General features: G+C 61.7%; 1 protein-coding gene across 2 annotated transcripts in view; it reads left to right on the top strand.

The window, feature by feature from the left end:
* The window catches only part of CELSR1 (cadherin EGF LAG seven-pass G-type receptor 1), a 118,525-nt gene that overhangs the window by 56,311 nt on the left and 46,920 nt on the right, over positions 1 to 15,294 (top strand). For both annotated transcript variants that reach the window (XM_079140179.1, XM_079140178.1), the window contains exons 3-5: positions 6,035 to 6,257; positions 8,735 to 8,850; positions 10,436 to 10,524. In XM_079140179.1, coding sequence (XP_078996305.1) covers positions 6,035 to 6,257; positions 8,735 to 8,850; positions 10,436 to 10,524 — 428 coding nt within the window. The remainder of the gene's footprint in view (positions 1 to 6,034; positions 6,258 to 8,734; positions 8,851 to 10,435; positions 10,525 to 15,294) is intronic.

Raw genomic sequence — 15,294 nt, 5'->3', positions numbered from 1 at the left:
GTAGGTCTTGCGATCTCGTGGCTTCGATGCCAGCGTCGAGCATTCCCCGCCTTGGAACTGGGGCGTTCCGTGACCTCACCCCACCAGCACTCCCAGGGCCTGCTGCAGGTCTGGCTCACCCCAGCCACCCCCCGCCCCCCGGCACCCGTCCAGGACACACCAGGTGCCTAATGTGTGTTCAACATTCTTAGATCTGGTCCCTGAACAGATACTGCAGCTGCCTCCACAGGGCTTGGAGAGACCAGCAGAGGAGGCACAGGGGAGTGGCAGGGCTAGGATGGAGAGGTCCTGGGCTCTGTGTCCTGGTGTATGGCACCCGCTCAGGAGGCCCTGAGGCTCTTCGAAGGGGCATGCCCCAGATGAGGACGGGGTGGGGAGGGGACACAGGGTGACCTTCAGGTCCTGGGCAGCCACGTGCAGAGACCAGGGGAGAGGACTGGTGCGGTTGGCTGGGTTCCTGTTGCTGATACCAGTGGACAGCCCAGGGTGCTGCAGGGCCACTGGTGCTAACTTGGGGGTCCCCACGGCCTGGCAGAGGGGGGCAGTGAGGCTGGCGTGGGGTGGGTGGTGCGTTGGGGGCTCCGAGTGTGGGTCTGAGCCAGTGGGACTGAAGCGAGACTGGCATTACGAGGATTGTCCCCACGTCCTGGGCAGAGCAGGCAGATCGGTAGGGTGGCCGGGTACAGGATCTGTGAGGAGGGCGTGTGGGCCGGGGGCAGGCAGATGGCTCTGAGACCCAGGACCTGCCTCCTGGACAGACCAGGGGACCCCACCTCAGATGTGGGCCCTAGGAGAACCAGCTTGGGGAGGAAAGTCTGGGCTCAAGGTGCCCCAGGCCCAAGGGGAGAAGGAGTTGGGGTGCTCAGTGGCGAGGGCTGCTGGCTGGGGAGGCCATTCCCTGAGGAGAGGAACCACAGCCTGGGGACTGAGACTCAGGTAGTCTCGAGTTCCAGCCATCACCACAGCGTGAAGGACAGCTGTGTCCCTGGCCGCCTTCCTTCCTCGGGGAAGGGCCCAGCAGCGTCTCTGGCCACTGCGTTGGCTGCTGTTGCAAGTCTGGGACCAATACAGAAGGCCCCCAGAGCCTGTGTCCACTCCTCATTTGGAATGTGGCCCCATTTGGAAACAGCGCCTTTCCAGATGGAATGAGCACCTACCCAAGATGAAATCATCAGAACTCAGGCTGACCCCTCGGCTGAGTGGCCGATGGCTTTGTAAGAGGAAGGAGAGGGGATCTGACACGGGACGATGGCCGTGCTCTCAGAGGTGGAGACCGGAGAGATGCCGGAAGCCCCACCCCAAGCTGGGAGAGCCAGCAGCATCCTCGTGCGGCCCGTGCCTGCCCACAGCTGGCCTTGGCCTCCAGCTCTGGACCTGTGACAGTGCGTGTCTGCGGTGTTCAGTTCCTGGCCTGTGTCACGCAGCCCCTCGGCGACGCCCGAGCTCTCTAGACTAGAAGTAAGAGAAACAAGTAGAAGACTCGATCCTGGAACCAGCCGGCCCCTTCGTGGAGCCCTGGAGTTCTCGGCCACACATTCGAAACGGCAAGACTGCCTACATGGGGGACGGTGTGCTCCCCTGGGTTCACCGTGGCCTTTCTGTTGGACACCAGCTTTAAAGGCAGCTGGGGATCTAGTGTCCCTACATGTGACCCCACAGGGACAGTCTGAGAACATGTGGCCCCATTGCTGCCGAGACCCTAATCTGGAAGCAGGACCGCCAGTCTCGAGTTCCAGCCTGTGAAGGACAGCTGTGTCCCCGGCCACCATCCTTCCTGCTGTGGGGAGGAGATCCTGGCCTTTGGAAAGGGAACACTCCCCTGGTGCTCCAGCTGGAAGACCATGGGGTCCCACGTTGTGATCAGAGACTGGGCAGGACTGGAGGCCAAGGGGCTGGGTGTCAAGGGCTTCTTTTCCTGGTTAAGTTGAAGGTCCCCAGCCTGGATCCTGAGGGCTCTGACCTGGCAGGTGAGGGGCCCTGTGGCCCTGTGTGTCCTCAGGGCTCAGTGGACACAGTCTGCCTGTCCTGGGAGGGCAGGCTTGTTTTCCAGAAAGTGCCGTGCTTGGCCACCAACAGGCTCACCTGGAATGCCACAAAGCAGACCCTCCCAGTGTCTCGCGTTTGTTGGTAGAATTGAGAGTTTCAAGTGTCTGGAGCCCGAAGCTGCAGACCAAAGCACGGAACGTGCTAAGGCTGCAGACTGCCCACCTGGGGGAGGCCGGAGTGTGCCTGTGTGCATGTGTGCATGTGCATATGCATGAGTGTGTGTATGTGTGTGAGTGTGTGCGTGCCTGTGTGTGCCAGTGTGCATGTGTGTATTCATGAGTGTGTGTATGTGTGCCTGTGTGCACGTGTGCATGTGTGAGTGTGTTTATGTGAGTGTTCTGAGTTTGAACGTGTGTATACAGGTGAGTGTGTGCCTTGTATGAGTGCGTGTGTGTATGCATGACTGTATGCAAGTGTGTGTGAGTGTGCTGCTGTGTATGCTTGTGTGCCTGTGTGTGCATGTGTGTGTATATGAGTAAGCAAATTCCTGTGTGAGTGCAGCATGTGTATAAATGAGTGCATGGGCACAAGTGTGCATGCGTGGGTGTGCAAGTGTGCACATGTATGCACAAGTGTGTGCATTTGTGAGTGTGTGAAAGTATATGTGAGAGAGTGTGTGTGGTGTGTGGCAGGGTCTGCTAGGGTGAATGTGCAGTTGTGGTGAATGGTTGTGCATGTGAGGAAGAGACACGGGTGTGCAGATGGGTCAGCATGTGTGTATGTGTGAGCAGGTGCATGACTGAGGGTACAGACTAGCACCTGTGAAACGGGTCACGTGTGTAAGCGTGTGTGTGCATATGCGAAGCTCTGGGTGTGCGTGTGGGCTGTGGGAGGCTGCAGGGTGCACGTGTGTGAGTGTGTGAGTATGTGCCTGGGCCCAGAGCCCTTGAGAGCAGAGCCCCATTTACAGGAGTGGCTGGAGGAGGGGCAGTCCGTGGATGGCAGAGCCCAGGTGAGGCCCCAGGACTGGTCCCCGGCTGCTTCCCTTTCGCTTCAGCCCTGCAGGGTGGCAGCTGTCTGCTCCTGTCCCCTAGTGGGGCCCTGCCCTGCTTGCTGGTGGGGAGAAAGCGCCCACCTGGCCTGGGCCTGACCAGGAGCCTGCAGCCCTGGGGTCTTGGCACGGTGGCCCCTGCATGGCCGTGAAATTTGGCAGGTCAGCAGCCCCAGCTCTCCCCTTGGTGGGCAGTTGGTTTTTTGGTACTGGGGATTGAACCCCGGGGCGCTCTACCTACCTCTGAGCCACGTCCCCAGCCCTTTTTATTTTTGAGACAGGGTCTGACTAAGTCGCCTAGGCTGGCCTGTGAGCCCCTGCCTCAGCCTCCCAAGTCCCTGAGGTTACTAGTGCGTGCCACCACGCCCAGCTGCCTCCTGGTTTTAGGAGGGTCAGACCAGCTGTACATTGTCGGGGGTCACGGCCTGGTCACAACGAGGGGCAGTTTGAGGAGAGGAGAGGGGGACAGAGCTGTGGGAAGTGCTGCTTGTCCCTGTGACTGTCCCTTGCAGACCAGCTCCTTCCGCTCTTGGGGGAGTGATCCTTACATTGTGGTTGGGACTCCACATTGGCTGAGCGTGGCCTCCGGGATCTAAGGTGGCAGGTGTGTGCTGGAACCTTCTCGGGAACTACTCGTGGTCCCGGGTGAGGGGCAGACTGGACTGGGCTGAACAGAGGTCGGCTGCCTGGGTCAGCCCTTCAGCGATGGCCTGCACTGGGCCTGTGGTCACTGTGCCCCGAGCAGCTCTTGGGTGAGGGTCTCACGGCGTGGGCACTGTTGCCTTGGGTGGGGCAGCTTTGTAAGCTGAGGTCTGTTGGAAGGCGTCTGAGGGCAGGGCATGGTCCCAGTGGAGAGCCGTCCACACAGTGTCCCAGCCTTGGTCCTGGGGGACATTGGGGTCCCCATGGTACTCTCCCTCAGCCTGATTTCTGTTTATAAGAACGAATCATGAAGTCCTCTGCCGTCCTGTCCAGTCCCTGTTGTCTTGTGTCTGTCCACTGTGGAGTGGCTGCTCGTGGCCGACCCTCCCCTGATCCTTGTCCCACACTCCACCTGAAGGTTAATTAGGGTTAAATGGGGTCACAAGGGCGGGTTCTCAAGATGAGATTAGTGTCCTCATGAGAAGGGACACAGAGAGTGTGCGCCCTGTGTCCCTCCTTCCCTCCCTCTCTGCCACATGAGGACACTGCTGCCGTTTGCAAGCCAGACAGAGTCCTCACCAGGAGCCCAGCTGGCCAGCACCTTGATCTTGGACTTCCAGCCTCCAGACGGTGAGGTAAACTTGGTCGTTCAAGTGGCCCAGTCTGTGGCATCTGCCCTTGCAAACTGAGACATCTGACCAGCCCAAGATCAAGTTTGTTGCTATAACAAAACTGAGGCTGGTACTTAAAAAAGAAAATGCATAGTTCTGGGGTTTGAAAGCCCAAGGTGGGTGGCCCCATGTGTTTGACCTCTCGTGAGATGCTGGGCATGTCACAACATGGCCGATGGCGTCACGTGGAACAAGAGTGAGCAGCCACACAGCAAGAGTGAACGGGGGAAGCCAAACTTGCTTGATAGCAACCCTCTCCATCGCCCAGCACTTGGCCCTCCTGGGTACTGCCCGGCGACTCGATCACCGCCTACCAGGCCTCCTTCCTGTGGGTGGGCATGTAAGCTTATGCAGCCTCTTAAAGAGGGCGGTTTAGAAATGTCTGCCAAAATGTCATCGAACATACCTGTGACCCAGCACTGCGGGGGATTTTGTCTGGAGACTCAGAACACGGGAGTTTATGAACAGGGAGGTTATTAGAAAGAAAAGGTTATTTGCCATTAAAGAAAGCCACAAACCGCCTGCATGGCCGTCGGCGGGAATGGGTGGCTTGAGTTTTGATGCCACCCAGTACCAGCAGCCCTTAAGGTCAGATCCCTAGGACCCGTGCTGGGGTGGGGGCCCTGCTGTTTTTCCCTGGAGGATGCACTAGAAGCCGCCGGAGACTCCTGCTCCTCGTGCCAGATCTTGTGCACTGACTCCTACTAGGCGAATAGGACACTTTTATTTTAAAACAAATTCATTTAAAAATCAATTACCCGGGAAGAAGCCTGCTGGGTAATTTCCTGTTGTTAGGTGAGGGGTCTCTGATCAACGTCCCCGCCCTGGCAGGAGTGAAGGAGGCAGGTGCAGTGGGGTTGTCACCCCCACGGGGAAGGGAGCACCACCTAGCTGCTGGCCCACGATGTGGCCATGTGTCCAGATGCCACCTATGCTGAGGGTGGCCGCCCTGTTGAGACCAGAGCCTTTCTGGTTGGGCCTTGGGAAGACAGGTGATCAGCTGCAGGTTCCCCAGGAAAAACTTTCGGAACCTTCCTGAAGTGGGGGGATTAGGCTCTTGGGATGGTGCCCACCCTCAGGGAAGCCATGAGCTGGTGGGAGAGACAGATGTGATCGCCAAGTTGGAACCCGGTGTTGGCCAGTCTGGCAAGGGGTCTGAGAGCAGCAGGGAGGGCGGGCGGCAGGGAGCCCCTCAGGAGGGCCCTGGGGCTCAGAGCTTGTGACATGCCTCCAGTCCTGGTAAGGACTTGGGTCAGCACTCGTGGTCAGCACTGCCCAGGCACGGTGCAGCGGGGGGCTAGGAGCCTCTGCAGTGGGCAGTCGACTCGGCCCGCAGAGTGCCTGGGGTTCCATGCTGCCTGTCCATCACCCTGCACTCCAGGGGCCCAGCAGGCCTCCCTCCTGACCCCCTCAGTCGAGACCTCCGGCTGCATTTAGAAAGCCTGATGGCCCCGCATTCCCAGGCCACCTGGGAGCCGGGTGCTGCTGTGGCATGAGGAGTTGGTCCCACACGGTGAGGCCCTGGGCAGCGAGCTGCCCCAAGGCCCGGGCACTAGGCACTCGCCCTGGGGGAGTTCTCTTCTGCAGCTCATCTTCCCGATTCTGTGGCTCTGTGAGCCCCTGTGGCCTGCTGCTGTCCGTTGGCCTCCACGTGACCTCCTCTCCCCCTGCCTCTTGTCCCCAGGAGACCACTGCCAGGTGAACGCCCGCTCAGGCCGCTGTGCCAACGGCGTGTGCAAAAATGGGGGCACCTGCGTGAACCTGCTCATCGGCGGCTTCCATTGCGTGTGCCCCCCTGGCGAGTACCAGCGGCCCTACTGCGAGGTCAGCGCCAGGAGCTTCCCGCCGCGGTCCTTCGTCACCTTCCGGGGCCTGCGACAGCGCTTCCACTTCACCATCTCCCTCGCGTGAGTGCCGCCCTGTGCCTGGGCAAGGGCTCGGGGCGTCTCCTCTGCTGGAACCTGGGTCTGCCCATGAGCAGCTCTGGTCAGTGCTGGCTGCAGCACAGGGCCCGGGCCAGTGTTCACAAACAGGAATTCCAGCAGCGACGGCAGCCTGGAAGCTGGCCCGGCTGTTCCCTCCCACCCACCTGACGTCCAGGTGTCCAGACGTGAGGGACGGCCGCGGGGCAGCCAGGCCCAGGCTGTGTAGCCAGACGGCACTGCTCGCCTGCGCCCTGCCTGGCCCGCAGCAGGGGCGCTGTGGCCGTCACTGTTCTGGTTTTCTTCTCCGGGGTGTTTAGATTCAGGTACATTTTAAGAAACCCTTCCTTTCTGTTTTAAAGGCTCTGAGGTGTCCTCTGTAGAGCAGGGCGTGTCTTCGGTTTTGCCAGGGTCTGGTCCCCCCAGAGCCCGTCTCCTGAGCAGGGTGCAGTCTCCTCCTCTTGGGTGGGACCCTACCGGGACCCTGTCCCACAGCCGGCTCTTCCCTGCAGCTGCTGAGGATCGGGCCCCTGGGGTGGGCAGCAGGTGTCTCTCGAGTCCACCTCGAGAGAAGGAGGTGTGCAGTGAGCCATGACGTCACCCTGTGCCTCCTCTGTGCCCAGCAAGGTGGGCTCAGAAGGCCATCCCCACAGCACAGCCTCTCAGAGGGCCCTGCCGTGGGGTTCCCACCTCTCCCTCCTGTGCGGTGGTTAAAAGGGGCTCTTGAGACGCCCCCACGTCGGGCCCCGTGCCTCTGGCAGAGGACTGTGGTCTGGGACCTGTGAGTTTGGGGCATGTGGTTTGGGCCTATAGTTGTGGCCTCCTGTCCCCTGGGTGTGGCCAGCAGCCCTCAGTGACCACTGGCACATGGTGAGCTGCAGGAGGACGACCCCACTGGAGGCTGATCTCACAGGTGACCAGAGGTCCTGGTGCCAGAGGGGTTGTGGGGGCCGAAAAGTGCTGGAAGCTGACCCAGGAAGTCTGTTGGCAGAGAGCAAGGGAAGAGTTCGGTGTGTAGCTAAGTGCCCCGCTGGCCCCCGGGGAGGCCCAGTCGCCCTCACGAGCTTCCCTACGAGAGATGTGGAGGGTCGACTGGGCCCTCGTACATGCCTGACTTCAGCAGTAGAAGCTCGAAGGCCAGGACCACCCGGAACCGCACGCGGGGCCGTGGTCCTGGGCAGGCTGCTGGGCCCCTCTTGACCCTGAGCCGGCCACCGCTGGGGACCAGCCAGGTCCAGCCTTCGTTTCAACCTTCCGGCCGAGGTGTGGCTGTTTCCTCCCTGGCCCCTCGGAGCCTCGGTTTCTGCTCCCTCCCTGGCTCTGTCCCCCTCCTTGTCCCCAGCACTGTGGCTACTGGCAGGGCCATGGCCCACGCTGCCGGCCAGCGCTGGATGGCACAGTCAAGTCTGCAGAACCAGGTGGCCCCTTGGCCGGTCTGCCACGGCCCAGGCAGCATGGTGCCTGCCCATTCCTGCGGCCGAGCATCCAGTGTGCTGTGGGCCTTGCCCCGCGGGCTTGTCCTCTGTGCTGGCCGATGGCCGAGCCAGTCGGGTGGGCTGGGCAGTCTGTTCATGGAACAGCCAGGCGGGAGGCAGGTGCAGGCTACGCTGCAGGACAGATGGTACAACCTTGGACCAAGGGAGGGCTGGGGCCTGGTCTGTGCCGCACAGCGGGTGGGAGGGTGCTTCCCCAGGAGGGGCTGTGCTGCTGGGCCACTGCTGTGCGAAAGCCCCGGTCTGGGGTCTGCCACGGACACGTCCCTTCATCCACTCACGCCCTCGCCCATTTGTTGATTGGTGAGTTCTCCACGGCACAGTGGGGCCCTGGGGCCCAGGCCTTCCTCTTCAGGATCACGCGTTCTTACGCACAAACAGCAGCAGTGAACGAAGCGATGGACTGATGGGCAGGGGAGAAATCCCGCTAAAACTGGTGAAGAAGATGCAGGTGGACCAGCCCCCTCAGGGACCTGCATAGCTGGGGAGGATTGTAACTGGCAGAGGGAGCTGCAGGTGCAAAGGCCCTGGAGTCCTTTTAACCTACATTTGGAAGCAGAGAGACACCAGTGTGACTTGAGAGAGGTGACGGGACCCAGGGGAAGCCCTGCGGCGCTCCTTCAGCTGCTGCGTCCTTGTGTGAGCAGGGCCATGCCCTGCGCCCTGTGCACCCGGGGATCTGTTTCCAGTGGTGGAAGACACACACGTGCATTCTCTGTCCCGCCTGTGGCTGGTGTGCTGGCCACCTGTCTCCGTCTAGCACGGTGTGCACATGACGGCCCATGTTCTGCAGGCCCTGCTCACCAGGGTCCCCGAGTTTGCTTACTAGTCTGGTTTGATGGGCTGTCAGCCGCTGATGTGAAGGCGGAGCTGGTGCCAGGGTCTCTCCCACTTGGCTAGCCTGGCCACTCCTCAGGGGCCCATTGGCCCCAGGGCCTTGTCACGTGATGTGCTTCTGCTTGCCGGCAGGTTCGCCACCCAGGACAGGAACGCCCTGCTGCTGTACAACGGCCGCTTCAACGAAAGGCACGACTTCATTGCCCTGGAGGTCGTGGACGAGCAGGTGCAGCTCACCTTCTCTGCAGGTAGGCCCCTCATCCCCGGTGCCCACCGCGCCAGCCGACTCTGCCAGGGACCGTCCTATAGAAGCAGGCCAGAGACACAAAGCTGTCCTTCCCAGGAGGGCAGAGCTGCTGCCTCCCAAATCGAGGAATCATTCAGTCACATGCGCTGTGTCTGCAGAGGAACACTTGGGTGTGGTGCTGGGGATTGGACCCGGGTGCTAGGCAAGCACCCCTGAGCTGACCCCAGCCTGCAGATTAAAAGCTGACCCAGACATTAAAGAGGTGTCCTATTGCAGGTGGCTGTTTAGCCCAACAGTCTGAAGGACTTTGGGCCATTCTTGTCTGTGTTTTTCTGGCACAGGTGATGCATTAGCCTGCTTTCCATCATTGTGACATGACACCTGAGATGAACAACTTACAAAGAGGAGAGGTTTAGTTTGGTCATGGTTAATCGAACCCATTGCTTCCGGCCTGTGGCAAGGCTGCACCTCATGGCAGGAGCACCTGGCAGAGGAAATGCCTGCCTCCTGGCACAGGAAACCAAGGAAAGGGTGGGGCCCCGCCAGTCCCTTTGAAGGCACACCCCCAGTGACCCAGCCTCCACCCACAGGACCCCCTCCAGAAGATTCCACCACTTTCCAGTATCCCAATGGCTGGAAGCCGTGCACAGGAATGCCTTTGGGGGACAGTCCAGGTCCAAACCTTAGCAAATAATCTTTGGGGCAAGTCGTGGCTGCTCTTCCTCTACCTGGAGGTCCACCAGGACAGCCCAGAGGTGCGGCTGCCTGGAGCCCTGGCCCTGAGATTTCAGGTGTAGATGTTGGAATGACCAAGCAGGAACACCCACGGCGCAGTCGGCCGCAGTAGGAAGGATGGCCACGGCCCTGCAGGCTCTGGGAGGGGCTGCCGCGGCTCTCCACAGACCCCTGCCACGTCCTTCCAGAATGTCCTCTGGTTCTCTGGGCATGGCGTCCTGCAGGGGTGGGGGGCCTAACCTCGCCCACCCTGTCCTTTTGTGCAAGCCATACTCCTGCCTCCTAGCTGCTGCTTAGCTAGGACTGCACACCAGACCCCAGAGGCTCTGCCGAGCACCAGGGGCCCCACCAAGGCCGGGTCTCGTGGGAGGGGGTGTCCTAAGTGCCCCAGGACCAGGGTGTGTAGGGGAAGTGCTCAGGACCTCAGGGAGCGTCCTGTGGCCGGGGAGGCGCTGGCCATAGTTCCTGTGTGGCGGAGGGGACAGCTGTGTGGGCCTCGGTGCTGGTGGCTGCAGAGCGCGGCTCGGGCAGGGAGGCCCTGTGCTGGCTGCTGGTGTGCATCTGAGGACTCGGCCCCTCTGCATGCTGCCTTCCTTTCCCCCTACGTAGAAAAGTTGCAGAATTACAATTGGAAGGGAGCACAGCAGTGGGCCATCGGGAGGCATGATGGCGGGAGGGCCATCTGCCTGCGCATGGAGCGTGCGGGGGGCTTGGGGGTTGGGGCAGTGCCCCCTCGGCAGGTGCCCCAGGCAGGGAGGGTTCATGTGTGTCTGTCCAGCAGCTGGACGCTCCGCGGGAGGTTCCCGCGGGGCCCTGCTAACCTGCCTTCTCTCTGGTCGTCCTCTGTGCAGGTGAGACCACCACCACGGTGGCGCCGCAGGTCCCTGGAGGCGTGAGCGACGGGCGCTGGCACTCGGTGCAGGTGCAGTACTACAACAAGGTAGGAGGCACCGCGACAGGGCTGCCAGGCCAGGGCGCCATCTCTGCCTTGGGACGTTTGTTCTCTGAAACTTAACAGCACATGCTGTGGGGGACTGATTGAGGGCGTAAGCGTCCCCCGAGGGTCTGGTGAGCCCACCGAAGCCCTGCGCTAGGGCAGCAGCAAGTGACAGCCACCTGGAAACACTGCACCAGGGTAGGGACCAGAGCCAGCTGGAGCCATCGCTGTGTAAGATTCCAGGCTGCTGGACGCAGCTGCCGAACAGGAATGTTCCTGGGGTGCTGGGGTGCCTCCCTCCTGAGAGATCACTTCGGGGCATCCCATCCGCTGCATTTCAGGCCTTTGACACCCCTGGGGTGGTATCCCCTCCCACCAGCACCAACCTTGACCCTGCCTCTTGCTCTTTCTTCTGCTGGTCATTGCTGTCTCTCCACCTCCCAAGGCTGCCCCTCGCATCTGTCCTGGACATCCCATCTTGTTCCAGTGACCCCAGGCGGGTTCCCAGAAGGGGTCACCTGCATGGTGGCCACAGCTCTCATGCTGTCCCTGGCTGCCTGCCACTTAGTGTGGTGGTGCAGGGCAGGTTCTGCGGCCTCCTCCAGGACAGGGGGGCGTAGGGGACAGTCTGCTGTGACCTGGGGCTGTGTGTGCTGGGGACATTGAGGAGCAGGAAGTGCCAGTGCCTGGGTGGGGTCTGGCTCCCGCAGGCCCAGGAGCTCCTGCTGCTCTTCCCACCAGGGGCCGTGGCATGGGCAGGCCATGGCCTCCTGAGGCGCAGCGTGGCTCCAGGCGGGGAGGCAGGCTCCTCCGCCTGTGCCATCTGTCTGGCCTCCGTGTCCTGTTTCAGGGCTGGAGGCTCTCGAGACTGGGACAGGCAGAGCTGTGTGAAGGATGCCTGCCTGGTGCCCAGGGGCGTGGGTGGCTGGGGGAGGCAGGGATGCGGTGCCCGGCTCTTCCTGCGGCCTCTCCGGGCTCGGGTGGAAAGCCTGGTCTGGGCGTTTCGTCCATGGCGTCCATGCAGGACTGTCCTCCCCAGCGGCCACCCCGAGGCTCTGCTTCCTGTTGGCACTGCCCTGAGGGAGAGCTCCTGGCTTTCCGCAGCACCCATGGGACCCCCACGGGAAGGGGTGGGACCTGCTCCTCCACCCCAGGAGGTCTGTCTTCTGGCCTTTTTGTCTCCATGTGGTGCCTAAAGAACAGGCTCCCCCATGGGCACAGGTGACAGACGATTCCGTCTTGGGACACTGGAACCCCCCAAGTGTCCCCTGAGCTCAGTGAGTGCTCAGCCTGGTGCCAGGCCCGGGTCTGCTCCAGTGAGCAGCCCAGACAGGCAGGCCCTCCATTTTCTGTCCATGTCACCCAGGCAGCTTCCCTGGGTCTGGCAGAACCCGTGTGCCCAGCAGGCGGCAGAGCTCCCAAGATTAGGCACACCTGGCCCAGGGTGAAGATGAGGGGTCTGTGTTCCCGCCCACACAGGTCCTGGCGTTTGTCCTGCACAAGCCCCTCGCTGGCCCCCTGCTCCAGGGCAGATAGCTGACGAGTTTCGAAGCATCTGCTGGGCCACCCAGTGTGCCCACCTCAGCCCTGCCCTTCCTGTGGGAACAGCCTGCCCGCAGGGCCTGCTCCCTGAAGGACATTCGCACCCATGTGTGCTTCCAGCAGGCATAAGCTCATCGGGACTGGCCAGAGGGATGGTGGGGACCGAGTCCCACCCTTCAGGAGCCCAGCAGACACTTGGCACGGGGCGCTTTCCTTCCTGCTCGGATCAGGAGCCGATCCAGGGCTGCAGGCTTTCTCTGGGGTGGGCTGAGTGGGAGGCTGATCAGCCTCCACTGCCCCTCAGAGCGCTGCTGGACACCGTCTGGTAGTGACCAAGGCAGCCGTGCGTCCTGTGGCCCAGTAGGACTCAAGCTGGCACCCTGCTGGCACCTCTGCCCAGGGTCCAGTCCATCTTTGGCCCTGTGGAACACCTGTCAGTCAGGCACCCACCTGCCCTCTCAGCCTCTAGGCAGCTCAGAGGAGTGAGTGTGCCGTCTCAGGAGGCCCCATGGCGTCCCGAGGGAAGAGGGACTCACCAGGCCGGAGGATCGACAGGTGCAGGTGGATCACGGGGCTCAGGCTTCCCTGTGCAGCGCCGGGTCCTGTCGGCAGCTCCCGAGCGCAGCCCTGGCCGGCCATCCCTCTCTGGCTGGAGGTTGTTCTAGGTGGGAAAGCGGCCCATTACCCGGACACTATTGGGCCTCCGCTCTGTGGCTTAGGTGGGTCCCACCAGGAAGCTGAGCAGGGCTTGGGAGCCGCTGTCTGTGGGGCCGCTCCGCTCCTACGTGTTTCTCAGGGCTGCGGCTCAGCGCTGCCGCTGCAGCTGTGTTTGTTGTGGGCGGTCAAAGGCTGTGGGAGGAACGCTGGGCAGGGGCGTCCAGACCACTCTCCCTGCCCTCGCACTGACCTGCCCTCCCCAGCACACTTCTCCCGACTCACGTCGGCTGTGCTTGGGCTCTATCCTGGACGTGCTGGGTGTAGGGAGCAAGCTCCGTCTCCAGGGCCACCCGTGTCCTGCTGGGCAGCTTCAGGGACCCTCCCTGTGCCTGCTGGTGTCGGGGGCCTGATATCCTCCAGGCTAGCTTAGTGGTCGGGGTTCCCGTGGGAAACAGATGGAGCACGCGAACAGGATGGTCCCTACAGGGTTTATTTACAAAGTGGTGGGCAGGGCATGGCATGGACAAGGGACAGTGTGGACCTAGGGCTGGTGGCAGGGGCCGTGTAGGCGTAATGACCCTCAGCCCTGGAGGAGCAAGGAGAGCGGACAGGATGGGACCTGGAAGGGAAGGGTGGTGGCCTGAAGTCATTCGAGAAGGGCCGTGACCATCACCAGTGAGTGATGTGGCCAGCTGGGGCCCCTGGTGGCCTCCCTCCCTCTAGCCTCCTGCTGGCTCCCATTGGCTGAGGCCATCTGGAAGCAGAGGCCAGGTAACGCCTCCCCATTCCTCCCTGGCTGGGAGTAGGCACTGTGTACTTTTCTTTCTGCCTGATGACATTTTCAACGAGAAGACCTATCCACCTCGTTCACCTTCAGCAAGACCCAAGCGGTGGCATTGGACCCTGTTCCCGGAGGACCTTTTCAGAGGCAGAGCTCTGCCTGCCCGTCGAGCCCCTCCCCACCTGTGCCCGCGGCCACCAGGGAGGTGGTCCGGAGTGTTTGTGGCCATCGCCTCTTGGCTGATGAACACTTTCCTGAGTCTTTTGTGAAAGACCGTTAAGAACTTCAGCCACTAGGAGACAGTTGGTGTAAAGCATTTAAAATCATTTCTTCACACGGGAACTCAGGTCTGCCGTCTGGCTTTTTCTCAGCGCTTGCTGCTTCACCCTTCAGCATCCAGGGGGTGTGTGGCCCTGGAGAAGGGCTGGCCTGCTGGAAACAGCTCTGGGCGAGTGTCTCTCTGCCCTTCCTGGACTGGACAGCCCCGCTGGACCATCCCTGGGCAGTGTTCCTCCCTGAGGACGTCTGCTGCCGTCTGAGGAACTGCATCCACACCCCTCGCCAAGAGCCTTCGGGGTGGGACTGGGGCACAAGCTATCTAATAGGATCCTGGGGAAAGGACAGTGCCTGCCTGCCTCGGCCAGGTACCATGGAGTGTCCCCCCGAGTCAGCTGTGCCTGGCCTGCTTGCAAGTGAGGGCATGCCGGGCAGGGCGTGTGCCTGGCTGCGACTCGGGCAGCGTGGCCCCCAGGGGCCTGGGGTGTGCTTGGGGTGTGTGGGCAGAAAAGGGCCCACAAGAGGGTGTGTGGGCAGGGGCGGGCCCTGGGGGGCTTGCATGAAGAAGGGACTCAGGAGGCGGGGACGGGCAGAGCTGGTGTCTCCGCCCTGCACCGTCGGTGTTTGGTGTTGGATCATCTTTCTTCGGAAGTCCTGTCCTGGGTGGTGTCCCTGGCTACTAGCTGCTAGATGCCAGTTATAGTGAAAAACAGAATATCCCCAGTCACTGGCAAAAGTCCCGTGAGGGCTGTTTGTCCTGCTGGAGAAGTGCTGGGCTGGAGAGCGGAGTCAGCGGGCAGGAGGCTCAGAGGACGGGATCAGGGATGGTCAGGGCGTGAAGGCAGCTTGGGCGTTTTGGCGAGGTCGTCCTCCAGGGCAGGAGGCATTTGGAGAGAGGCCCCTGCCTGGGAACATCACTGCAGGCCATGGTTCCCATAGTGGCCACGTACAGCTAGAGGCCCGCTCTCTGCAGGGTGCTTGCCCCCTTGCCCAGTATGGCTTCTCTGGGTCCAGGCAATTCCAGATGGCCCGGGGCACAAGGTTTCCATGACCGCAGGGTGCACTCTAGACATTGTCCTTGGGACCTGCTCGACCTGGCCGGGGTGCAAACCTTCTGCTGTCCACCTTGTTCATGCTGCATGCGACATCCCAAGGTCCCCAGGAGAGCCACTCGTGACCCCAGCCCCATGGCACCTGGGGCAGGGCATGTCCTGTGTTCCAGGAAACACTGGGGTCTCCACGCAGACACTGGGGCAGTCTTCCTGGTTCCTGCAGGTGTGCCACCGTCAGAGCCGAGTGGCCTCCCTGGTGACTCACTGCAGTCCTGCCCCCAGCCCTGCCCCTCCCCCCTCACCTCCTCCTGTCCTTGCTCCATCAAACATTTATGGAGTGCCTGCTGCATGCCAGGCACTTTCCTGGCGTTAAAAACCTGTTACCCACTGGGTGTGGTGGCGCGTGCCTGCAATCCCAGCAGCTCGGGAGGCTGAGGCAGGAGGACTGCAAGTTCAAGACCAGCC

The sequence above is a fragment of the Sciurus vulgaris genome (assembly GCF_902686455.1).
Source record: "Sciurus vulgaris genome assembly, chromosome: 5".
In the NCBI taxonomy this organism is placed as follows: domain Eukaryota; kingdom Metazoa; phylum Chordata; class Mammalia; order Rodentia; family Sciuridae; genus Sciurus; species Sciurus vulgaris.
Note: the sequence above shows the minus strand (reverse complement) of the source record. Positions and strands in the feature narration are given on the sequence as shown.